Source organism: Zootermopsis nevadensis, unplaced genomic scaffold (assembly GCF_977971745.1).
Source record: "Zootermopsis nevadensis isolate Lab colony 2312 unplaced genomic scaffold, Znev_1.0 Znev_ptg000031l, whole genome shotgun sequence".
Classification (NCBI taxonomy): Eukaryota; Metazoa; Arthropoda; class Insecta; order Blattodea; family Termopsidae; genus Zootermopsis; species Zootermopsis nevadensis.
Window position 1 is genome coordinate 455946 of NW_028259163.1, and position 25016 is coordinate 480961.

Genomic DNA, 25016 nt, shown 5'->3' on the forward strand with positions numbered 1-25016 from the left:
AAATTAAAGCAGGTTAATTTTTTATGTAAATATCATCAGCCCAAGATATCTATCATATTTCGCAACTCCTTGATTTCTATCTTGTATGAGCAGTTTCAGAGTCTTCAGTGATTGGCAAAGTAAACAAAGTCCATTCACAGAAATCATACATCCTTATTGTTCCAAATGTAATATTAAGAAATGAATGATGGTAACCCCACTGAAGCTCAGCTGCAGTTCAAGACGTGCAAAATTAATAAATCGTGTTATTTCAGATTGTGATACAAGTGGGAGAGGAGTTGGATGGCATGGTGATGATACGCAGCGGAGACAATCGGCAGGGAGTATGCCCTCTGAAGTTCTTGCAAGAAGTGTGACATAAAACCTTGACAGCAACCGCGGCTACTATTTTCCGTTACGGTAACCGTAGACGCAATCTGCCTCAGGTTCCTTCCACAAGTGTGCTACTTCAGGGTTTCATACCATGCGGTAACAACATTCATTCCAACAACATAAACAACAATACTGTTAAAAATACACAAGTGATTAACACTTATGTTCAACCAACAACACATCATTCCTATGATGAAACTCTGCCAGACATCAAGAATGGTATACATAATGGTGCTCAATCTTACAAAACAAATACACCACAAAATGAGAACTCGGCCAGTAATCTCATGGACTGTGGTGAGTTCTACAACAAGATTTCTTTACAAAAAGAGTATAGTTTAGCTACAAATGTGGAGTCTATTTCATGCAGTACAAGAGTGTCAGAAAAGAAAAGTTTAATACAGTGCGTAAAATCAAGGGATTTCCATTTGTACAACAGGATTTCTACAGAGAAAGTTTATGGCCGTAGATATTCTTACAAGGGACTTCCTGATGAAATTGGTGATTCGTCTAGAGATAATTCAATAAACAATAATACTGCAACTCTTGCGGTGTCAAAGAAAGATGACAATTCTAGCAACATCAGCAACATTTCAGGGATCAAGAGAAACTGCGGAAGGATGTTACCAGTCCCTTCATCCTCTGCGCGTCCTTTGTCCATCAAACTACCATTTCATACGTCTAAAATTAATGAAAATAGACACGGTGCTTTGAACGATACAAAAGGAACACATTCGCAAGCACGTCCTCTGTCAATTGTTTTACCAACACCAAGATATAATATCAATCATTCTTTAAGAACCATGCTACCAATGGATAAAAGGTCTCATTCATCCAAACTCATTTCCTCGCCTAAAATTCATCCCTTAAGTAACCCTTATCAAAGACTGAAGTACTCCACAAATGAAAATGTGCATCTTGTGAAGAAACAATCTGATAAATTGAATAACAACTCAAATTTTACATCACATGCTACTAATATAAACATCCCCATGTCAGCGCCTTTACCCTGTGCTTCAAGTTCTGATGGTGACAGAGAAAATAACAACATTTGTACAAACAGAAATTTTTCACATCAGTCGAGGTCACTGCTCGAAAATCCCGCGGAGATAAAGTCTGGCTTTAACAGTAGCAATTTAATAAGTGTGCAAAAACATGCTTATCCTAGTGGAGTGCTGTGTGCAGGACAAAACAGTAAACAGATTAGTATAAATCACCCCAGTTACACGAATACATCCAGTCCAAATCATAATGTAAGTACTACCATTATGCCATCCACTCATTCATCAAACACTACAACTCCATCATCATCGTCGTCGTCGTCGCTGTCTGTCGTAAATTCGTTGCCAGAAAAACCGTCCGTATTGTTAGTCGTGTACCCTGTACCATTTGTACATGAATCTAATGAGTTATTGATGGACCAGCAGGACCAGAGTAATGCTGGAAGTGATGAAGACAAAGTCACTTTCACTTGTCAACAGCCACCGAAGGAATCGTCAAGTTGTGGGATTCAGTAATTGTTTATGTTTCATTGTAACCACCAGTGGATAAAGATGATTTAACTTATTAGCGCTTACTCATTGCTTAAATTTGCTTCAGTAATTATATTCCATAAATGCAAGAATGTGCTAAAGAAATTATTTAATTTAGATCTGTAAGCATTATGGGAAAAAAAAATTGCTATATTTTATAGTGAGAATAAATTTTAGTGTTCTGTGTGTCAGCTATAGACATAAAGCTTAGATAAAATGTTAACAACGATTGGTCTGAACCAGTTCTCATTACGAAGTTGTATGCATTCCATTTGTTTATTGCTGATTGATGGTAGCAGAAAATGACAGAAAGAATTAGATAACCAATTATCTATAAATTTGCTTACTTATCAGTACATAATTCAGTGTGATAATTTGTATTGCCATTTTATTGGTACTAGAAACTGAAATAATTAAACGTAGAAAACCCCATTTCTTCATCCGCCATATTTACAAGAACTGTTTTCTGTTTCTTCTGCCGTTACGATTTTTAAAAAAAGAAGATATTTTTTTTTATTTAAAGAAAACACATACATTTTGTGGCATGATGAATGTTTAGTCATTCTGAACTGACCAGAAAAAATATGATCATCACTTCTAAATTAATTCTGTCTAAATATTCTTTTGGTAGACGAGCGTTCTTACATTTTTGTATGCCTGAACCACTACTGTTGTTATCCAGAGTTGTACTAAGAGAATAATAAAATAAAAACCTGTTCAGATAATTCAACTGAATAAGCGTGTGCAACATTAAGAATGTATTCTAAAGTTAAAGCAATTGATATATTTTATGCTCTGCAGGTTTTTTATAATACCTGTGACTTGTTTCTGAACTGTTAAATTCACAAAATATATTTTTAAAGTGGCATAAGAATTAGCTTTTATCTTGTTTGGTTGCCACGTAATCTCTGCAGCTGGTCTGCATTGTTTAATTATCTATTATGTATATGAAATTCTAGCTGTTGCAGTGTTAAGAGAGCAGCTACATTGGTCTATATTGATGTACGAAAATATTCAACGCGGAGAATAAAATAATTTGCATATTGCGAACATCCGTACCTTAAGGTAACAGTTATAAATTTATATTTTCAAACATCTTTTAATAACTTCATCTTGCATACTTCAGTATGGTCCTTTGAATTTTGCTTTCTTACATCAAAATGAAAATAAATCAAAATCTGTTGACTGTTTTTATCAAACCTGCTGTGAGACAGATTCTAAGTACCATGCTACTGAACCAATTTCCACCATACAGCTCGTATATATAGTTCAGATGCATCAGACTGGTGTAATAGCATTGTATAAAATTTATTTTTATTATCAGTATTTACTCAACAACCTTCTGACAAATTTTCATAATTCAATTTTGATATCCTTAATGGAAATATTTTCCAGAAACATGAATACCGTAACTTCATAAATGCCAAATTAAAATTTATAAACTAAGCACAACATGGACCTATTTTTGATGCCAAAATTTGGCTAAAGGATTTGTATCCATAAATTAAATTCCCATTACAGTCGCAACGATAAAGTAATTTCTTGATGTATAATGGGCTACAGCGTGTCTTAATGTGGTTCTGTTTTGATGAATGTCACATTTTCACAGTTTCAGAAAGTTTAGAATGAAAATGTTACTTATTGAAGGTTCCTTGCAGATATTCAACGTAAATAGTTGTCTATTATCCAAATGATCAAAATTTAATTTGTAAAATTGTGCAACATCGTTTTCGCCAATTGCGCAGAGTCCTCCTTGAGAAGCTAGTAGTAATTCAATTCTTCAATAAATTATGATTTCTGGAACCTGAAGATTCATTCACCGAGTGCACAAGAACTTGTCGCTGGTCTCCATCTTAAGAGAGATGAATTAGTGCACAACCTCCTACCCTGCTGCTTGAACATATGTGAAAATACAGGGTTGTAACATTAACACTAAACAAACATTAGAGTATGGAAATATTCATTGTATTGTTGTATTCTTAATTCACAAATTTTTCTCTAAAGCATGGTGGGGGTAATGTAATTTTCTACACACCTTTCATTGGATTTATATGAATTTAAATAAAAGCACATGGCACCAAATATGCATAACGCAATGCACATCTGTGTTTAGCTTTTGTTGTGCACTCTGCAGCCTACTGTGACAATTCTGTAATCTGTATTAGTAGCTTTATCTAGAAAAGAGAAATTTAATATAATGTGTTTGTAATGCATGTATGGAAGATATTAAACTAACTTCAATTTGAGGTTAGGTTACATCTAATGTATTTGTAAAGCATTCTGAGTTTCTCATAAAATTTACATCTCGAAAGTTTACGCAGTGGAGCTGCTACAGCCAGCCAATTCAACAGAATAAATAGGCAAAAGGATTCAGAATGTTCGGAATTTAGAACAGACAAGTGTGCATTAATGGTCTGTATACCATATTCAAGAGCTCACAAGACAATCAAGTTGTGTATAATATTAAAAAAGTCTTAATCTGTTACACTTTATTAATGTCGCTCTGTTTTAAATTCATTTGAAATGTATTAACATTTATGAGGTGTGCATTACAGCTCACACATCGTCCAGCTGTCTATGGCTCAGAGCAGTGTACTTTTAAGGTATGCAACCCTGGAATTAAAGTCTGACCAGCAGCACCATTGTACAGGGGGTTTGCCCCAGCTCTTGCGTGATAAACGTTAAATCCTCTTGGTCTTGCGGTTGGCGTGAGTGTACAGGTAAATACATTTTATCCCTGTTAAAACAATATTTCCTTCAAGTTCACATTTTTGCATACATGTCTGAAATGTCTTTATATTTTTAATAAATTACTTTCTATTATAATGCTGGACTGTGATACATAATGGCTGCTTTCTTTAATATTGATACTTTTAAAATTCTTAAAATTTTAAACATACAAAAATTTTGCAACTGTTGTGGTGTTAAATGGTTCCTGTCTTCATAATTGGCTTGCATCTATGCCTTTTACAATATATTAATAAAGAAGTTCATACAGTAATCAAAAGCATTAAAACTTTGTGATATCTTATTGACAGAAACAGAGAGAAGGCAGATAAAGATATTTCATCTTGGGTGTACTTGCGTTCTGAACGAGTGACATAATATGTATAAATCCGCAGATGTGTTAATAATGAGATGTAATCTTCTCACAGCTCATTAATTTATGAAATGGCTCTCAAATATGATCACCAGGCCATTTGTTCAAGCGCTTAATTTACACAAATATATTTCAGTCATATTAATTTAAAGTAAGGTTATGTTTTCCACACAGTAAACACTCAAGCTGTGCTGCTTTCTGCACCATTCCTTTTATGAGTAGCTCTTATAAATAAGTGAATAAATGGTAAAGAATATTCTGACTACAGGTGTTAAGGAAGATTGAACATGTGTCATCAATTATTACTTCATGCTACAAAAATTAAAGAGGTGCATAAATATTGCCAAGCGAAAGGCACTGTAAACTCAGGTTACTTTAACCTATAAGAAAATGTTTTCTGGCATATTTATTTATACAACTTCATGGCGCAATAATAAACTGAGTTTCTATCACTTTTCATAGACAAAGTATTAACTGTTTATCACTTTTGGGCAGTTTTGTTGTAACTGATAAGTGTTTAAGGTGTGAAATTATTCTTTGGAACTTTCGATTGCTTTGTCCCCATCGGATTTTTAATATCTGAATTCAATTAATATGAGATGGGCCAAAGTGGGGTTATGAAACTCACTAAATATATACATGAGAAACAGAGAAATATAAAAAAGTATGTATTTCTTGTACAATACATAAAACATGCTATTTAAGTATAATTGTCAAAATTAAAATATAATAATTTGAAGAGCTCCTACTTATGTTCTGGGCACTAATATTTATATTTATATCCCTTGCTATAAAGTTAATATATATAAATATGTCACATATTAAGTGTTATGTTCAGTTTTAGCTCAACATGCATGCAGTGTACACCAAACATAAATAAATAAGAACAATGATCGAACTGACTTTGTTAAAATCATAATTCTGTTACGTAAAAATAAATTCTCTTCCTATTGTAATGTTTATTCAGTGTGTGGGAAGTTGTGCAATACTTATAATATGAAACAGTGCTTTGAACACTGGCCTGTTTTGTTCATTTACATTTATGCCAACTTTATGATTAGCGTGGAATTATTCGGGTCATTAAAGAAGATTACAGGTACATATGGGCTTAAAGCTCTCAGTATAGACCTCAGTGGGTAAACATTTCATAGGCAAAAGGTTACTTTAATTGTAAGAGCATATTTTCATTTTGTGTTTGGTCTTTTATGATTGTTCTGTTTGTTTCATAGTGACTGCTATATATTTCCTTCATGAACGTTTATTAGCTTCCGTGGAACAGTATGCATAAGAAAGGAAGGCTTTTGTTTGAACTGAATGTGAGGAAATTCTTTGCATACTGTCATTATCTGAGAACTTAGTGTGCAATATTAAAGCATTTAAATTAATTGTACATATTAATTTCCCAAATAAATATATTAATTGTTGATATAAGGGTTGATGAAAGTTAGCCACAATTTCTGATATTCCAGTTCGGAATGTTTCAATTTGACACGAAACTTGTGGATCATGGTTTTTCTGGATCGCGACGCAATGTACTCTTAAAAGTGATTACCATAATTTTGGAAGGATGCGTTACTTCCATCTTTAGGATAGATGAGAATGGAAGCTGTACATCTCTCTGAAATTTTGATAGCCCTTGACAAGACAACGTGGTGTCACGGCCCAGAAGACCATGATTCACATTTTCACCATTATAGAAACCTCAGACGTCATCATGAACCTCTTTTGTTTCATACGTCAGCTGTGATAAATGCAAATGTTAAAGCATGGTGCTTATAGTGTGGACTTAACTGCTCATGGATTAACCTCCCTATCCAGGGCATTGATGCGGACATAACTTTTCTTCATCGAAAATAATTCAACATGCTATAAAGGTTATGAATGCTGCGAATTAATACCGCAAGGACTAACGAGTCTGGATGCATGGAGCTGGTGTTCAGTTTAATTAAAATATCAGACATTCCTAAATGGCTTGGAATACACAGGCCACGACATCACAAAAAAAGTTTGGTAACACGAGTATTCAAAATTGAAGAATTCTGGATAGTAAGGGTGAACTTGTAAAAAGCCCCCCCCCCCCCCCCGAAGTCTGTGAGGATACAAAGCCCTGTATGGCCCCCTACCCCCCACCAGTGCGTTAGTATCAATATAAGAATATTTAAGGTGAACTGTGTTAAAGGGACTAGTGTCTGCTTCTCCACATTTAAGAAAAACATAAATCCAAAGTATTTAAATTTCATCTTAGAGGCGTAATTCTCAAATCACAAGCAGGACTGAGAAGAACAGCATTTCTGCCATCCTTTCCCAAAAGCATTAATGAAATACCAGTCTCCAGATCTGACATACCAGAACGTCGAGTAAAGGAAGAACTCATCCAGATTCTATTATTTGGAATATGCAAAATATTACTTCTGGAATGACCTCTTGAAATGGTAATTATATGTAGGTGGTTCAGATATTACCCAGAATTTTTATCACAGCATTGTCAATAAGGCACCTCAGTCACTTTTCATCATGCAGTCTTCTTGACGTACTCTACCCTTTCATGTATACGGTTGTTCCATCCCTTGGAATTACAGTGCGAAACAGATGCTGAGCTAGATCATTGGAATTATGGGTCAGATTTTAACCATCGTCGTATTGTGGTCATAAGCGGTTCCTTTAGGAATTGGCTGGATTTATATTGACATTTTATGAAGGTCAAATGCTGGGTACTGTATACCGTGTCTGGGTAATTTAATGTCTAGTTTGAAAGATAATTCAATTTTGTATCATACACTTGGATTTACAATGCTTGTTGCACAAATTTGTAATAAAAATATTGTTGTTGTTGTCCATTGCAGAAGGTTATAAATAAATACAAACCAAAAAACAAAATATGTTACCAATTTTTAAGATTCTGAACTGACACGAAAGCTATGGAAATGTTAAAATATGTTGTTGTTTATGTTTATCAATGGCGCCAATGCCATTTATGTGTTTGCTCTACTTCAAGAGTGGTAACTTTTCGTAAACATGATGTGAAATCAAGATCAGTGTTTTTCAAACTGCAGGTTAGGAAGGGTGAAAAACATATTCTAGTGAAAAAATAATTCTTTAAGAATTTTTTGAAAAATTAATAAAATGCTAAAACCTATGGATACATTAGTTTCATAACTGGTGTAAGATATTCAGATAAATTCCAATATATCCTCACTTTCAAAGTAAATGCTGTTGTTTATTTAGCGTGACCCTTCTAGCCAGATCGGGGCATTCGTAACTCCTTCGCCCATAAATAAATGTGCCATTATACAAAATTACACGACTCGGAAACTGGTAAATTCACATGGGGGCCTCTACACAGAAGGGCACTGTCAATCCAGGAAATATTACAATTGAAACATGATGCAAAGTTGAGAATTAACTTTCACTTTAAAAAGTCATTGAGCTCGACTACACAGATAAATGTTGTAAATTCCATAAGACGCCTTAAAATACCTGTATCGTTGTAATGACTTCCTTTCGGGAAAATGTTTCTTGCACCCTTTCGACTTTAACTGAGATATCCATAATATATCAGTACAAGATACTGACATAACCTTCACGTGCCAAACACTGAACTCGGTAAATATAAAAAGGAGTTTACTGCACTGTAATTAAGTTATTCAACAATCTTCCCTCCTCTATAAAAAGTGTGAATCACGATGTATAGAAGTTTAGGCCAACACTAAAAGAGTATCTCCTGTATCGCTCCTTCTACTCCATAGAAGAATTTTACCTCAACCAAATTTTTTTTTGCTGTAATACTGTAGTTGACTGTAAATTACTGCCATAATTATGTAATTTATATTTGTATTAGAAACAATTATTGTGTTTTGTGCCATGACACGTTCTACATCCTTGGCTTAGTCCTGTGAAGGATCTACGGAATGTGAATAAATTATATTTTAACCATGGCCATTTGCGTGGCGGGTTGGTATCTACAGGCGGATAGCGTCTTTCTTACTTCGCATGCTAGACTGAAAATGTAATTGCATTTCCTGATTATCCTGTGCCGGATAAAACGACATTACTGTGTTTCGTATAATAAAACATTTCCGGTACAAAGAAAGTGCACTCAGTTGCTCGAATTTTCGATCGACCTGTATCATGGTCATGCCTTCCTTTCTCTGATTTCCTTGTTATGTTTATGCGGGCAGTGGTTTCAGTGTTTATCATTGCTATGCTTTGCACGCGAAAGCGGCTCAAGGGTAATCAGCAAAACGAAGGTATGCTTATCACCAATACCACGTCACTCTGGTAAAAATCTCCCGAAGACATTTTTGTTTGTGTTACAGTGAGGTTTTTTATAAAATTCCTGCAGCTACATTTTAACTGATTTCAACATTCGTTTTAAGAACTACTACATTAAATGACGAGTATAATTTTATATGTACATCGGATAGATTGTGGTTGAGATCCTAGGTTTTGGTGGTAGCAAGTATAAAGTCGTTTTCTAGAATGTTATGCCACGTAGTCTGATAGAACTTTACCAGCATTTCAAAGGTACATTCTGCCTTCATCATCATCCATCATACCTGACTATGACCTCTGCAACGTTGGTAAACTTCTGTCAGACTACGTGGCGTAACACTCCAGAAGTTAGTCATATTTTTAAGTTTTGTTTGCTATTTTTTTCTAAAATGAATCTCTTTTGTGTTTTAAAGATTTATCTTTTATGAAGCGTTACATTTGAAACCCTCTCCCTAGACATCCTAGTTACACCTATTTATACAAAAAAAATCCTTTTTCCAAATCCTAATGTCTGTCATTGCCACCACGAAACATACAAAAACTGTCCATGAAACTACAGAAACAATGCAATATCCCATTTATCATTGGACTGACTTCAAAATTAAGCACTTAAGTCACTTATGCACATCAGACTTTGATAAGTGCAAAAGTGAAGGTTTGAAAGCTCACGTGTGCATGAATATAAAGCTGGGCGTACTCTCATTTGAAAGTATTTCTGATCTTGACACTGCAACCGGGTGCAGAATCTAAAGTCTTCTTTCTCCGTTCGTTTTGTTGCACTCGTTACTGACTGCATGGGATTGAATATTATGAGGACCTGTTTCAAGGTGATACTGAATACTAACTAGGAAATACAGAATAGTTCTCTACAATGACTTGTTCATAATAAACTGACAACCGCTGAGAAACTACACAGACAGTCTTCAATATGGCATAATGATAATGGCAAGCATGGTACAAGTCAGTGTAACTTCAAGATGGAGTTTCACGCATTTATTTATGTTTTTTCTGTGGATGTGTGCCTTTTTACATGGAGGTAATGCACTTGTCCCTGTGGCTACAGCACAGAAGGGCTTTGTACCAAGTTTCGCTTGGTTTGATGGAACCCCCAATACGACAGCAGTTCAAGAGAAACCGCAGTAAGTAGAGAAGAGTTTTTGCAACACGAAGTAGCTTAAGGAGACGGTGATTTCACAATTCTCTTATCGTAAAGAGTGTTCAGAAATTCCTGCGCTGTAGATAAATAGATATTTACATTCTTTTCCTTAGACACGCCATTTTGCATTTAACATTGTGTCAACAATAAACCATTGTCACAAATCCATTCTACCAACCTATACAAAAATAATCATATTGCCTTCTCCGTATGATGTAGACTTGTAACTGTGTCAAAGATGTACATCTGTTTTTGAAATCAGGATGCGCTGTAGAGTGCAGCCGGTTGCGAACATGTCTCTTAAAATAATAATTCAGTTTATGCTTCCAAGGAAATGCGCCGTAACATAAGTACAAAGTTCAGCCTTTTCTTAACATTTGGGAAGATTTTCTCTATTCCTCATAAGAACCAAATGAACTCTGTGGGTGACGTGCGAAGTTACTGAACATTAATACGCATGGTGTACGTAGTTGCCACTACGTCATAAAAGTTTAAACACAATGTCAGCATTTAAGGCAGTACATAAACAAATTTTTGACTTTCAGGCATCAGCAGCAAAAAGAGAGTATTAATGTAGCATATCAAAATCATTACTTACAACATCTGAGCCCCCAGCTGTCCTCGACAAGTCCGTGGGCACCGTCGACATCATCGCCACCGCCACATTACTCAGTTGCTGTGAGCATGCAGCGGCCTGATCTCTTGATTCTGCTGTGCCAAGTGCAGGAACCACTGGAGGTGAATAAAATTTACAGAGTTAGTTTTTTAGAGTCGACAGAGATGGACGACATAGCGTTGCCTACTAGTTCACTGTGTTTCCTGAGACCCAAACCAAGATACGTGCAGCTGATTATTTATATTTCCACAGATATTGAATTACCAGGATTTAGAATTGCTGTTCATTCATTCTAATGTGTACGCAGTCATTTTCCACTGAAGACGTAAAAGTGAGACTCAGTGACTTTCTCTTGTCACTAACAGAAAGTTAAGTGTTCTGTGCTGTTTATTTGAAAATTCTCTGGCATTTTTCTCTTCTTAGCGTCTTTCCAAAAGTTGGCTTTGGCGTGCCATCATGCAGCTGCACACCAAATGTTGAATGCTCTGCTGCAGTTTTAACCTTCTATGCCAACACACATTTATTCTTTCCTTCTAATTTCTTTTCTGTTTTCATAATTGTACTTTTAGCCACTCTCCAAATTCTTCTTCTGTATGCAACCACCTAACTTGGCTGTTGCTTAAAGTGCAATTGCTTATCCCACAAATTATGTACAGTTGCTTTCCATTGCTATTTTTTTCAGCATATCTCATGGTTGTGGTACCCATGTCCTAACCGCGATTCATCCGATGATGGAATCCTAATAGCTGATGGTACAACAGTTTCCAATGCTTCATTATATGCGGTCAGAATAATAGGAGAGAATGGTGTATTCATCTCAGAACTCCACATTCTTCAGAATCCATTACAGCCAGGTATCGCCGGGCTCTACCGCTGTGAAGCTTGGCCCCATGGTGCTGGTAAAGACAGTGCTAATTATCAGGCCAGCTCAACATACCATGATGAATTCGTAATTGGTGGTCACTTCATGATAAATAGTTGTTTCTATGATCCTCACAAACACAAATATTATCATCAACATTACGGACCAAGTACTTATAACCACAAGTTGCAAAAAAGCTACCGAACTCCTAGAACAGAAGGAGCTAACGATGTTACCGCAAACATTATAGATGGTCGCAGTGAAGTGAACAGATCACAGATGACTAGAAATAAATTAACTGATGTGTTATGAGAAATCGTATCATAGACAGTGACAGAGTATAATTTGCAGAAAATAGGAAGATGATCGTCTGCGCAGTTAAAACATACAAATATGAAAAATAATTACAACATATAAAATGTATAATCATCTTTATCACCATCATCATCAGTATATATCAGGCTAAAGGTCAGTTATGTTTGCATTCTGTGATAATAATATACGTTTTGTTTAAAAATGAGTTACATTTATTTAATGAATTTATACAGGAAAATGGAAAGAATGTGGATTTTCTCAAAAGTAAACATGTTTGTCACATTATGACAGATGATGATGATGATGATAAGGGCCTTCCCTCCCACTCACACACACACATAATGTAACCTTGAACTGTTAACATCAAGGTTAAGTTGCTTGTGGAGGACACAAGTAATGTTCCACGTAAACTAATATGTTCTAGATTATCATCATTGGATTGATGTTACTACCCTATGACCTAACTGTAATGAGAAATCTTTTATATTAACAGGAAAATGAAAATGTTTGTCATGGTAAATCTTAAATGTGTACATTGTACAAAGTACAAAAATTAAACCATTTTGTCTGTCTGTCTACATTTGCCTTCTGGGATGTGATGCAGTGTGGACTTAAAAGGTGGTACCTACATTTCAGCCTGAAGATGGAGGCAGTATGTTCTCCAAAATGTTGAGTATCCACATACAGCACCACAACCCAGAAGACCACCATAGACATGTTCCCATTTCCTTTGAAGAACTGAAAAGCCTGTAATATGCTCTTAATTCTATCCTGAATGCAATTTTGATTTGTTAATATTGTTCCCAATACTAAATTATGCCACATTCTCAAAAGATCTTTTAGCCATTTTTCACACTGTGCTGCAGGGCTCTCAAGTGATTTCGGACTAATTGTCCAATTGTTTTTTTGTTATCAGCACAAAAATTATCAGATTACAGAAGCAATTCACAAATGTCAAAAGATCCACATAGCATTATATCTTACTCATACATACCTACAACAATTCCGAAACGAAAATTAACTTGCTGGCGACAGACCCTTGTTACAAAAATTGGCAGCACATCCTCTGGCCATTTTTATACACTTCTGTCATGTAGTCTGGTCACGAAACGTGAATGTGGCCTATTTATAGTATTCTCCCCGCACTAGCATCTAATAGACTGTATGTTCTTTCATTTATGATATGTGTACCCGGTGTGATAATGCAAGTGTCACAATAAAAAAAGTACGAGTTATAATATTTCAAATCCGCGCCCATTTTGTGTTAACTGTGACGTCTCACGCCGTTCAATTTTTTGGTTTTCGATCACTGTTGCCAACGTGTGATCCACTTTAGCTACTAGATCAAAATTAAAGATTTCCATTTGGTGAAATTTTATATCAATTTTAAATTCACTTTGAACCAACATAATGCTCACCTCTGATGCATTTGGAGTTTTGTATTAAATTTGACTGTAAATTAAACAAGTTTCTTGCATAACCAATTTCGCTTTCTTGAAACCTGACAACTATGAACATATTTAAGGAGTATCGATTGTTGATCATTAAACATAAATAGAGAGGGAAATGCCTATTAAGAAGTTTGTGTATTTTCTAATATATTCCTATAAACTGTACGAAGAGTTACAACTCTTTTAAAGGAATGTAGTACGAAGATTTCTGTCTTCTGGGTTGTTGGACTGTGTAGTCTGGTCGATGTTTACCAACGTTTCAGAGGTCATACTGCCACCATCAGGACGATGATTATGCCAATTGAGTGGGTGGAGCTAAGTTTATAGGAGCCGGACCGTGAATATGGTACGCTCTATAATGTAAAGGGACATACCATGGCCTATATTTGTTTAAATAAAATAGCTATTTGGTCATATTTGCGTTCAAGCTTCCCTCATAATTTTAGCCAATAGGAAGTAGCCAGTTGGACAACCTGCAACCACTCTTTTAATTTTGATTGGATATCCAGAATGTTGTGCACTCTGTTTATTGGGTAGAGTTCATACGCGTGGTGGAGTGCTATTGGTTCGTGGCATATGTAATACGTAAGTTGCTGCTTGCAGAATCATTTGTCAGAGGTTATTGCTTCAGATAAAATTATTGAAGAGCAGTATTCATTAAACTGTGGAGTAGTGTAGTACAAAAATGAGAGTTTTTCTGTTTTGTGTGCTTGGTATCCTCTTGATAGCAGGTAAGATGTTCACATGGATTTATTTCAGAATTATGTGTTTCCTTCCAGTGCGAACATGCGATCGACGAGCCGGTTTCCTAACCTCGAATTTATTATGATTTTGTATAGTATAATTAATTTCTCTCTTTTCCACAGTAGAATTGTTTTCACTTGTTTAGTTTATTTAGTGCACGTTATAATGTTACTTCACTCTTTCTAAATTGTATCACGTTATTTCATTTGACAATAACAGACGCAAATAAAGACGTGTGTTATGTAGCATAATCTGCATCTTAATGTTTTATTTCATAGGATTTTCACGTGCAGATGATGATGCTGCAGAGTCAGCGACAGAAACTGTGGACGTTGACATTGGATCAAGTAGAGAAGGATCTAGAACTGGTAAACCCTTTGTTTCATTTAACACAATTTTATTGCATCCTGTTTACTAAAGGCATAAAAATACCTTGCAAAATAAAAGTAGTTTGGGAAATAGTGGAAAAAAGGAAACTTAAATATTCAACACAATGAGTGACTCGATTAATACAGATACATGTTCATTCTTTTTATAATTTAAAGTATTGAAATTATTTGCTATGAGTTTAGGAGAATGCGGTCTTCTGGATTGCTGCGCAGTTTAGTCTGGTAGAAGTTTATCGACGTTTCAGATGTCCTTACTGCCTCCAACATCAGGGCAATGAGTCATGACAGCCATCTTCGCTGTGAAAACCACAAATCCTACAAATTCTATAACATTCTGTAGAATGCAGGATTGTGTATTTATGGCTGCATATAATTTCATGGTTACACCTGATTGCAGATGATGAAGTGGTGAAAAGGGAGGAAGAAGCCATAAAACTTGATGGACTGAATGTGGCACAAATAAAAGAGCTACGGGATAAAGCAGAGAAGTTTGCATTCCAGGCTGAAGTAAACCGGATGATGAAACTGATTATTAACTCTTTATATCGTAACAAAGAGGTAAGTTCCCAAGAAGCATTGGTATTTTTACTGTGTAAATACCCTAATGGAACGCCTGCTATGCCCACAGATAGTATTTTGATACCACGTTAACTTTGATATCTTTGTCGGCATTTAACGAATTTCACGCGGGATATCGGTTATAAACCATAACTTTGCCTTATATTTTTAAGACAGCATTAACCAATCGATCCTTGTAATGAAACACCATTATGTTTTCTTTGAGGTAAGAACTGAATTTTTAAATGTTATGTGGACATATTTTGCCAAATGCAAATAGCGTGTCATCAAGTAAAATTAGAGTAAAATATGCTGTTATATTCTTCCTGAATAGGGCCTAATAGAGGTTATATAGTACAATCTCTTCATTTCAGATCTACCTCAGGGAGCTTATATCAAATGCTTCAGATGCACTGGACAAGATTCGTATCCTGTCACTTACTGATAAATCAGTTCTGGATGCCACAGATGAATTGTCTATCAAAATAAAGGTAATTTCTAGTGTCTAGGGTGAAACTCTTTTTTGCTGTACTAAAATTGTTAAATTGCTTATTTATTATGACATTTTTATAAATATGTTTGTGTTTGCTGTTCTGTTACTTATCCCTATGGTTTTGCTTAATGATCACTCTATGCACCAAGCTCGTTGAATTGAAGTGAGGACAGATTTCCAAAAGAGAAAATAGCATCTTTGTATCTTGAAACATCTTTTTTTTTGCAAACTGAAGCTCCATCTGCTGTGGTCAGTTGTGGCTGTCAGGTTGCCGAAAGAATGAATTGTACGTATTGCCGCTTTATAGCATCTGGGATCAACGCGCGGATGGATGACATTGTGAAGTAATCGTGTTCCATTTGGTCGAATGTCTTGTTCCAGGCCGATAAAGATAATCACATACTGCATATCATTGACACTGGAATTGGAATGACCAAATCTGATCTGGTGAATAATTTGGGAACGATCGCAAAATCCGGAACGGCAGATTTCTTAAGTAAGGTGCAGGACGCGGCAACGTCGGCTCAAGATATGAACGACTTGATCGGACAGTTTGGCGTTGGATTTTACTCTTCGTTCTTAGGTAAGGCGTTTGATGTGATGAACATGTGATGGTGTATGTCTGAAGCATCTCGTTGAAATCTGTACCCTCATTTAATTTTCTGCCACATATCCAGATAAATAATCCCAGTGACTTGTTTTCTTCTTACAAGAAAGTTCTCTACGAGTTTAATATTTATTTTCCCGTGGCAGATTAAACCTCACTTTACCACAACACCAGAGTTTTGCCATTGATCATTTACTGTTAAAAGCGCTTATGACATGTAACTTATATTTGTTCGATACAATACATCTTCATTGCGTCTTAGGACTCATCTGACATGAAAGCGCTTGATTATCGCGTGGTTTCATCGTGGATGTCAGCATTTCACAAAGTAAATAATGTCAATATTGGGTGGGAAGGTGGATGGGTTTTGAAGCTGATCTGAACGGTTTGTGAAGCAACAAACTCTGACCTGTTCTGTGAGTCGGCATCTAGTCATGCAGTCACTACAGTGATGGGTATCACGGGTCATAAGCGGGTATTGAACACGAGTAAATATTGTAATTTAATCCTGGGTAGGTGTCGTAATGGCCGCTGATGTATTTTTTGTAAGCGTAGCATTGTCTGATATGTTTTGCGTAGTTGCCGATCGCGTGGTTGTGACTACAAAGCACAATGATGACAAGCAATATATATGGGAATCGGACTCGTCCGGCTTCAGTATCGTCGAGGATCCGCGCGGAGACACGCTGAAACGAGGCACCGAAATCAGGTATGCTTGGAACAAACTTAATTAATTTCACTTTGGTTATGTTCTCTCACCTCCGTTCTGCGAAATACTAAAATTTATGCGTCTGTGAATTTGGTTGTCTCTAATTATAAGCATGTCGTCATGGTGATGTTAAGTTGTTTTAAAGTTGCTGCTTAAGAGTTTAAGAGACAACATGAAATTATGTGAATTCTTACCTCGGCTGTGGAAAGTTTTGTATTCTTTGAACCTTGACCTTAGATTCTGTTGACATGGCTGCATATGAATGTGAAGAATGAAAATAAATTAGTGACCTCCTAAGCTTTAATTTGAATCTGTATTAATTTAGATGTTTGTGTCTGTAATTTCTGAGCTGATAGAAATACGTGCCTATCACCTTCACCGTGTCGGTCGATCTGTCCACGTGTAACAACTTCAGAACTGCTAAACTGATTTTCATTTTGATATTTTGGAGTTTTACTAACACTTGTTGACACATTCAAATTTTGACAATTGCGGACACTTCACATATGGACCTACATGCTTTCCTTTGTGTTCCTGGAGGTAGACTCAGTACCTGTCAAGGTGAAAAATGCCCTGAAAAAAGTTCGGGAAAGTGAAACACATTTAATGCTTAGTAAACTTTTTTCTGAAGTCTTGCAGATTTCCAGATAATTAAATAAAAGTGACTCGTGCTGCTTCACCTGGTAACTTTAGAACTGTTGCGCAGATTTTGATGAAATTTTATATTGGAGGTTGTAGCTCACCCACCCGACATGTTTTTCACTATTTATAGAGAGCGTAAGATGTTTGTATTGAACTGAAAATGTAGAACCATTCGTAGGAAACTCATCAGATTAGTTATGCATTTTCTAACTTGCTTTAGTTTTAATTTTACTGAATTGTGTTTCAGTCTTCATCTGAAGGAAGAGGCGTATGATTTCGTGGAAACTGATACGCTGAAGAATCTTGTTATGAAGTACTCCCAGTTCATTAATTTCCCCATTTATCTCTGGAACAGCAAGGTATAATTCAGAACATATAATATATCATTACATTGTCGCCATGTCAGTACCCCGTAGCTCGTCGGACAGCCGCGTGATTTGCGATGAATTTCGGTAAAGATAAAGAACCCTGAGTTTAAACTCCGCAAAATGTTCATGCTTCATTTGAAGGAATATCGTATTTGGCTTTTCATGTCGATTCAAGCAAAACATAATTTTTAAGTTTATTTAAAATATCCCCAGATACAAAAACAGTTCAGGTGAAATTCAGTGAAATTAGTGAAATGCATTTCTTATTTTACGTACATCTATTGATCACATAATTTTTTTTTATATGATACTTCAAAATTCTAGATATTTTTAGTGGTAAGTCCGCCTTATGAGGTTTGCACATTTTTTTTAGAGAATGTGTGCATTTCATAGGCTGCTAATTAATAATGTAAGATTCCAATGTCCTAGCCATTGAACTAATACAGTAAGTGGATCAGAATATTACACAGTGGACGGCCCCCAGTGGGTTTATCCCCGTAGCCCTCCAGAAAAATTGCTGTCACCCTGAAATTTAAATACAATGCAGTCAGCAAAGCTGTAGTTTGCGGTACTGTTGTAAAAATGCTGCATTTTGCAGACCGTAAAGGTAGAAGAGCCTGTCGAAGATGATGATGAAGCGGACACCAAGGATGAAACAGAATTGAGGGCTGATGAAACAGATGAAGAAGATGATGATACCAAAGTTGAGGATGATAAACAGGAAGAAAAATCGAAGACCAAGACAGTAGAGAAAACTGTGTGGGACTGGGAGGTTCTGAATGACAGCAAACCGATATGGACGAGGAAGTAAGTTTTTTATTTTTTTAAGAAATGCTTGATTCAGGCATGACGTAATTGCTTTTCAACACCTTTGTGGATCCATAACTAACTCCGTGGAACAAAATCCTCGTTCAGAAGCTCATAGTTGCTCAGCTAGTCAGAAATTCCGTGCCTTTTATGGAATACAAATGTAAGAGGCTGTTGCTGTTCTCTGTCGTAAGGCGGTTGAATCAAATCCCTGTTTTTTTTACCATTTCTGAATCTCTTGATTTTAAAGTATTCCTGGGAGGATTTTATTTAAAATATTAATTTCTCAGTCATTCTTTGCCTATTAGTAGAATCAACTTATGTAAATTACCAAGTGTCATTGGGTTCACATGAATGTTATTGAGAGAGAGAGGCGTGCAGGACATTCGAAGGAAATGGGAAATGTGTACAGAATTTTGGTTGTCAAGCCTCAAGCAGTTGTTGGACCTGCAGAATGTTACCAACGAGGTGCTCGCCGATTCCTGGCGAGAGACTTCTTCAAGTATTGAGATGTGTCGAGCTTACGAGAAGCTTTGTGAGATCACTGTTTGAAAATGTGTCAATTTCTTTAATTCGCTTAGTGACTGTATTTGTTGTTATTTAGGGCTGAACACTCTGTATTAGACATGCTTTTATGATTTTATGTACATAATTGTAAATGTATTTACTCAGTTTAAGGATGTTATAAATATACTAGGGCTTGTTTACTTCTCAGACTCTTGGCGTTAATTCCCTCAACAGCAGATGCTGGGTTTTGGTTACATTTGTAATAAGAAGAAGAGACATTGATAGATTTATAAAAGAAAACATTTGAGTAAAATTCATCCTATTTTGGTATTGTAAACATAGTATAATTTTAATCTTTGCAGGCCAAGTGAAATTAGTGATGATGAATACAATGAATTCTACAAGTCGCTGACAAAGGATCGTAATGGTCCGTTAACTAAAGTTCATTTTGTCGCTGAAGGAGAGGTGACTTTTAAATCCGTGCTGTTTGTACCGCAGAACCAGCCAGGCGAGACTTTCAACAAATATGGCAGTAAAACTGACAACATTAAGGTAACGTCTTACAATTTTGGGTGGGGGGGGATGATTTACGTATTTGACTGACTGCATATAACTGACGAAGGACGTGTAATACAGAATGTATGGTAAGATATTAAACGCAACTTTAATTAATTGTTTATTAGCTATTAGTGATGTCACATTTTACAACTGAACCTTTCAGTCTTGCAGCTTTTATGAATCATGCAATTTACGGAATGACGGAGAATGGCGATAGATACGAAGAACTTGTGTTATCCTGAAACTGTATGCAACGAGACCTTCCCACAGATTCTTAGGTTTTTCGCAAAGTTCTGTACAAGTTACTTATTTTTAATTGCATCTTCGTGCATTACGGTTTAATAAACTTTGGTTTCATCTCTTCTGCATTTCAGCTGTATGTGCGACGTGTGTTCATCACAGACGAGTTCAACGACATGATGCCCAACTATCTCAGCTTTATACAAGGAGTAGTGGATTCTGACGATCTTCCTCTGAATGTTTCTCGTGAGACACTGCAACAGCACAAGCTCATTAAGGTTCGTTCATTCTGCGTTTATGCTGTCATAATAGACCAGTATTTTAATACTACTGTAAATGAAACTGATTGATTAATGATTGTTTATGCAGTGTGTGTTTTAAATGATTATAGGTCATCAAGAAGAAACTGGTACGCAAAGCCCTCGACATGTTCAAAAAGATGGAAAAGGCAGATTATGAAAAGTTCTGGAAGGAGTACTCGACTAATATCAAACTGGGAGTGATCGAGGATCCGTCAAATAGAACGCGTCTGGCCAAACTCCTTATGTTCCAGTCATCAAATCAGTCTGGCTTGACTGGTCTGTCAGATTATGTCTCGAGAATGAAGGATAAGCAGGATTACATTTACTACATTGCTGGATCAAACAGGAAAGAGGTTGGCATCACGTCTTGTAATTACGTAGGAATGAGTTGGACCTGGATTTAAAACTTTAATCATATGAAAATTGTTTGAAAGGAAGGTATGCAAGGACGCCGTACATTACCGCAGAGATTTAACTGCTTGTATGCGTGTGGATGTCATAACATTATTTTTCTTGAGGCACTCGCCCCATTGGGGAAACCAGTGCATTGAAGCTCTATTCAAAGAAATCCTTGTCGTTCAGCTGTAAGAAGGTTATCGCCACTAATAACACGTCATTGACAAGCTGCTGTCGTGGTAAGCGGGAAATGTCGGAGGGTGTAGGTTGGATTCGTCTGGTTCCGAGACGGACTGGCGATGCCTTCGATCTGTGAAGTAAGTTACATTTTTATTTTACAGGTTGAGAACTCTCCGTTTGTGGAGCGACTGCTAAAGAGAGGTTACGAGGTGTTGTATTTGACGGAAGCAGTGGACGAATACTGTATCTCTGCTCTTCCCGAGTTTGACGGAAAGAAATTCCAGAACGTTGCCAAGGAAGGTTTTACTCTTGCAGATGGAGGCAAGGCTAAGGAGAAGTTTGAGAACTTAAAGAAACAATATGAACCACTCACCACGTGGCTCAATGACGAAGCTCTCAAAGATCAAGTGAGTCTCAGGGTCTGCTGAATTCTTACAATATAAAGTGAATTATTAGCAGGAGAGACTGTGAGGAATTTAAAATCTGCATTTACTGTTCATCTGAAACTCGATACGTAATAACAGTGTCCGTCGCGCGTGTTTTCAGATTTCGAAGGCAACTTTGTCGGAAAGGCTGTCAGATTCGCCCTGCGCTCTAATAGCGGGCATGTTCGGGTGGACTGGCAACATGGAAAGACTAGCAATTTCCAACGCTCACCAGAAATCTGATGACCCACAGAGAAGTTACTATCTTAATCAGAAGAAAACTCTCGAGATTAATCCAAGACATCCTCTCATTAAGGAACTTCTCAGACGGGTGGAGGACGATACTAGCGATCCCACTGCAAAGGATATAGCACTTATGATGTTTAGAACAGGTACGAATTATTGATGCGGGTCTTTCCGAGGATGAGACACGTCATTTCAAACTCTGTCTTGAGCCTCGAATGTGCGTGATATTTAAATGGCGGTGAGATAAGATGAAACTGTTTATTACATTCTAAAAACTGTGTCTCACAATAAAGGCAGAACATTTAGGGTTCTTTGTTTGTCGGGAAGGACTCGGTTTCACTCTTACACTTGCGAGAGTGTGGCGAGTCTTCTCTCCGTTCAACCTTTACTGTGTGGGAGCGCGGTTTTTAATGCCCGCATTACAGAGCTGGCAGCGACATTTCAACTGGGATTTGACTAGTAATGTTATCAGCATTGACGAAATGTTTATATTTACAAACCTGTTGCTGTTAAAATGATGTGGAAACTTCTTTAACGGAAGTATACTGCTTAGTTTGTTTGTTAGTACAAAGCAGATTTTTCTGAAACGTGTTTTGGATTTGGATTTGTTTTCAGCCACTTTACGGTCAGGCTACATGCTGAAGGATACGGCAGATTTTGCGGAGAGCGTGGAACACATGATGAAGAAAACTTTAGGCATTTCCTTGGCAGAACAAGTATGTCGAGACACATTTATTTATTTTTTTATCGGAATTTATAATCTGGGAAATCCTTTATGGCAGTGTCACTGTGTGGAATGTTTCATTAAAGTAGAATCCCAGAGTGAAAGACGTTCAGAATTCCTATAACATCCATTAAGAAGGTAGAATACCAAACGACGTACAATTGGCTAGGCGGGATGTAACATACTGGATGGTTTTCAGGTCATTGTCCGTGGGTTTGGTCGGCAAATAGTAGAAACAGAGACGGGCTTGCTTGTTGGATAAACGCCAAGTGGAAAGAAAGTTCTGAATGTCGAGTCGTCACGCGCTCGGCGCGCGTGTACTTACAGATAATTAGTGAGGAATATTTAACGTGCATTTTGAAGCTCCAAAGTCCAAAGAAGCAACTTTAAGTGTTATTTAAGTTCACGGTCATGTGACACCTGTGTAATACGATGTAAGAATTAGGAGAACACTCGGATGTGGCATTCTGAAAACTGCTTTGACATGGGAATTTTTTAACGCAACGTGGAGTAAGGTAAAAATCCGTATCAGAAATTACTGTGATGAGTTGTTTTCATCGGTACTGTTACGGGAAATGTGAGAAGCACTTCAAAACGGTTACTGAAATTTTTGTTAAAATTCTGCTGTAGAAATACTATCGTATGCACAGATATGTAGCGGAATCTACAGATGTTTCGCTCGAGAGCTTGATTTCAGGACCGAACTAGCAGAATCTTAAATTGAGGGAATTTAACCCAGAAAATTGGGAGATATCTTAAAAATTGAACAGTTAGTGACGAAATCCCTTAAATAAGAGAGCAGGATTTTGCTGCAAGATTTTGAAAGTTAGATGCTTCTCAGATTTTTTGTAAATGTTAATCTGGATGATCACTCGTCCAATGAGTCCTACCGAATGTCTAATAGATTAAGTATAGAGAAACCTTGACACACGCGGGTAGAAGAAGATTATGACTAAGAAAGGAGAGAGAGTTATTGCAAGTTCGATAAGTACATACATTTATGTATTTTATATTTCACATTGATTTTTTTGTTTTTTATAGCCCGAGGAGGAGGAGCAGGAAGTAGAAGAAGAGGAGACTAAGCCAGAAGATGATGACGTCGATGCAGAAAAAGACGATGATGATGACGACGACGACGATTTTGCGGCCCATGAAGAACTGTAAGATGTAGAGGGCAATCAGTAAGTTCTGAAATACTGTGTTGCGCTAATAGAACAATCAGAAGACTTGTGTTATTGTGATATGGCCATATACACGTTACCTCTGAGTTCCAGCGGAACAGAATGAACGTGAAGTGCATTTTATACAGGACATTGACGTGAATTAAATGTCAGTTTGTCAAGGCGTACGTCTGGAATCTGAAACTGAGAATTGACAATATGGGGTCCGCTGCATATGTTTTTATAGTCCGTGAACAAACTGCAGTACAGTACGTCTCACTTAAGTTGCGTCTGCTTCTTTTGTTGAGAAACGTTCCGTCTAGTTTCATCTGTCTTAACTATAAATCGCCAAAACATGAAGTGAATTTGCAGTTTTTTGAATTAATGTTTGTGTAGAGTTGGGAGTTGATTATCACGATTTAATCTTTCGGAGAATGCGCAGTTGCCAAAATTGCTGCTGTTTTCAGTTGTTAAATGTTTGAAATTTCTCATGCTAATAATAGTTGTTCACAATTCATAACAAAGCTGTTTTCATTTGATGTTACTCGGTCGTCGGCAGAAGCAGGAACAAGAAAGAGGTTACTTTGCATTAGGCTTTTGTTTCTTCATTTCTGTGAAGCCTGGGTCAAAGGTAATCAGAGGTAATAAAGTTGTAGTCAATATTTATAGTATATTTCCAACACATTTAACGTAAATGAAAATGAAACGAAATACCGTACCTACATAATGACGTCACTGGAAGGACGTCAACACTTGTGTACTTTATTTATGAATAAGACGATGCTGATTAATTCCCTGCGTCTGTTCGTTGCCAAATACGGACAATGCAAGTTAGGAAATTTTGTCTTCACGTGACATTTATTTTTTTCTGCATGTGTACCTATTTTTCGTCTCGGTCTGGGACAAGCAAATTTGAACAATTCTGTTGATAAGTCTGAATGAAGAATGGCGTGTTTAACGGAGCATAAGTTTGCTACATTAACAAGTGCGAGTCTGACTCTTAATTTGTGAGGGTTGTTCTGAATGTCATTAAAATGTGAATAAATTTCTTTTTCCAATTTAAAATTGATTCTTATCGTCTTACATCACGTACTTCCACACTACGCGCTATCCACTAAAGGACGTCACCAAGGAAATTGTAGGAGTGACGTTTTAAGCGCAATAAGAGTGTCTGTGTCCTCGCAGTTCCACCAACAACTGCCGTGTCTGAAAGGATTTTGTCGGAATTTGTGAAAGACGGACCCTCTCGATGACGACGTTCAGGGGTTTCAGTGGTCTAGAGATG

General features: G+C 36.7%; 3 protein-coding genes and 1 long non-coding RNA gene across 20 annotated transcripts in view; 3 read left to right on the plus strand and 1 right to left on the minus strand.

Moving 5' to 3' along the window:
- Positions 1–5964, plus strand: part of Stacl (SH3 and cysteine-rich domain-containing protein) — a 146720-nt gene extending 140756 nt beyond the window's left edge. For all 11 annotated transcript variants that reach the window (XM_087359458.1, XM_087359451.1, XM_087359457.1 and 8 more), the window contains one exon: positions 255–5964. In XM_087359458.1, coding sequence (XP_087215584.1) covers positions 255–356 — 102 coding nt within the window. In that variant the 3' untranslated portion in view covers positions 357–5964. The remainder of the gene's footprint in view (positions 1–254) is intronic.
- LOC147872014 (uncharacterized) overlaps positions 1–9139 on the minus strand; it is a 35065-nt gene extending 25926 nt beyond the window's left edge. Inside the window, exon 1 of one of the 2 annotated variants that reach the window (XR_015538056.1) lies at positions 8482–9137. This is a non-coding gene — a long non-coding RNA (uncharacterized LOC147872014). Of the gene's footprint in view, positions 1–8481 lie in introns of both variants that reach the window. The other variant, XR_015538054.1, reaches the window with a different exon arrangement.
- A 52-nt stretch (positions 9140–9191) lies between these two features.
- Positions 9192–12787, plus strand: LOC110828506 (uncharacterized). 6 transcript variants are annotated; one of them, XM_022061400.2, is made up of 4 exons: positions 9192–9251; positions 10313–10415; positions 10978–11170; positions 11731–12787. In XM_022061400.2, the coding sequence occupies exons 1-4, from the start codon at positions 9206–9208 to the stop codon at positions 12220–12222; spliced, it is 834 nt and encodes a 277-aa protein (XP_021917092.2). In that variant the 5' UTR covers positions 9192–9205; the 3' UTR covers positions 12223–12787. The 6 variants fall into 6 exon arrangements, with proteins under 6 accessions (XP_021917092.2, XP_087215602.1, XP_087215601.1 ...); XM_087359476.1 differs by having other exon boundaries at positions 9200–9251; positions 10104–10415; XM_087359475.1 differs by lacking the exon at positions 9192–9251 and adding an exon at positions 9261–9282 and having other exon boundaries at positions 10104–10415.
- A 1457-nt stretch (positions 12788–14244) lies between these two features.
- Gp93 (heat shock protein 90 Gp93) lies at positions 14245–24796 on the plus strand. Its single transcript, XM_022061214.2, has 15 exons — positions 14245–14407; positions 14699–14788; positions 15207–15367; positions 15742–15858; positions 16242–16443; positions 17047–17176; positions 18066–18177; positions 18785–18993; positions 19863–20052; positions 20433–20576; positions 20690–20953; positions 21338–21583; positions 21723–21993; positions 22463–22563; positions 23613–24796. Exons 1-15 carry the CDS (start codon positions 14362–14364, stop codon positions 23733–23735), a joined length of 2406 nt encoding a protein of 801 aa, XP_021916906.1. The 5' UTR covers positions 14245–14361; the 3' UTR covers positions 23736–24796.
- The last annotated feature ends 220 nt before the right edge of the window (positions 24797–25016 follow it).

What these genes read in the sequence shown, in the direction of transcription:
- LOC110828506 (XM_087359476.1), top strand. Translation starts at nt 10,213, where the DNA reads ATGATAATGGCAAGCATGGTACAAGTCAGTGTAACTTCAAGATGGAGT. An exon ending in GCAGTTCAAGAGAAACCGCA is followed by an intron (nt 10,416 to 10,977) that starts GTAAGTAGAGAA and finishes TTTGACTTTCAG; the next exon opens with GCATCAGCAGCAAAAAGAGA. An exon ending in AAGTGCAGGAACCACTGGAG is followed by an intron (nt 11,171 to 11,730) that starts GTGAATAAAATT and finishes TATTTTTTTCAG; the next exon opens with CATATCTCATGGTTGTGGTA.
- Gp93 (XM_022061214.2), top strand. Translation starts at nt 14,362, where the DNA reads ATGAGAGTTTTTCTGTTTTGTGTGCTTGGTATCCTCTTGATAGCAG. An exon ending in AATTGTCTATCAAAATAAAG is followed by an intron (nt 15,859 to 16,241) that starts GTAATTTCTAGT and finishes GTCTTGTTCCAG; the next exon opens with GCCGATAAAGATAATCACAT. An exon ending in AAACGAGGCACCGAAATCAG is followed by an intron (nt 17,177 to 18,065) that starts GTATGCTTGGAA and finishes ATTGTGTTTCAG; the next exon opens with TCTTCATCTGAAGGAAGAGG.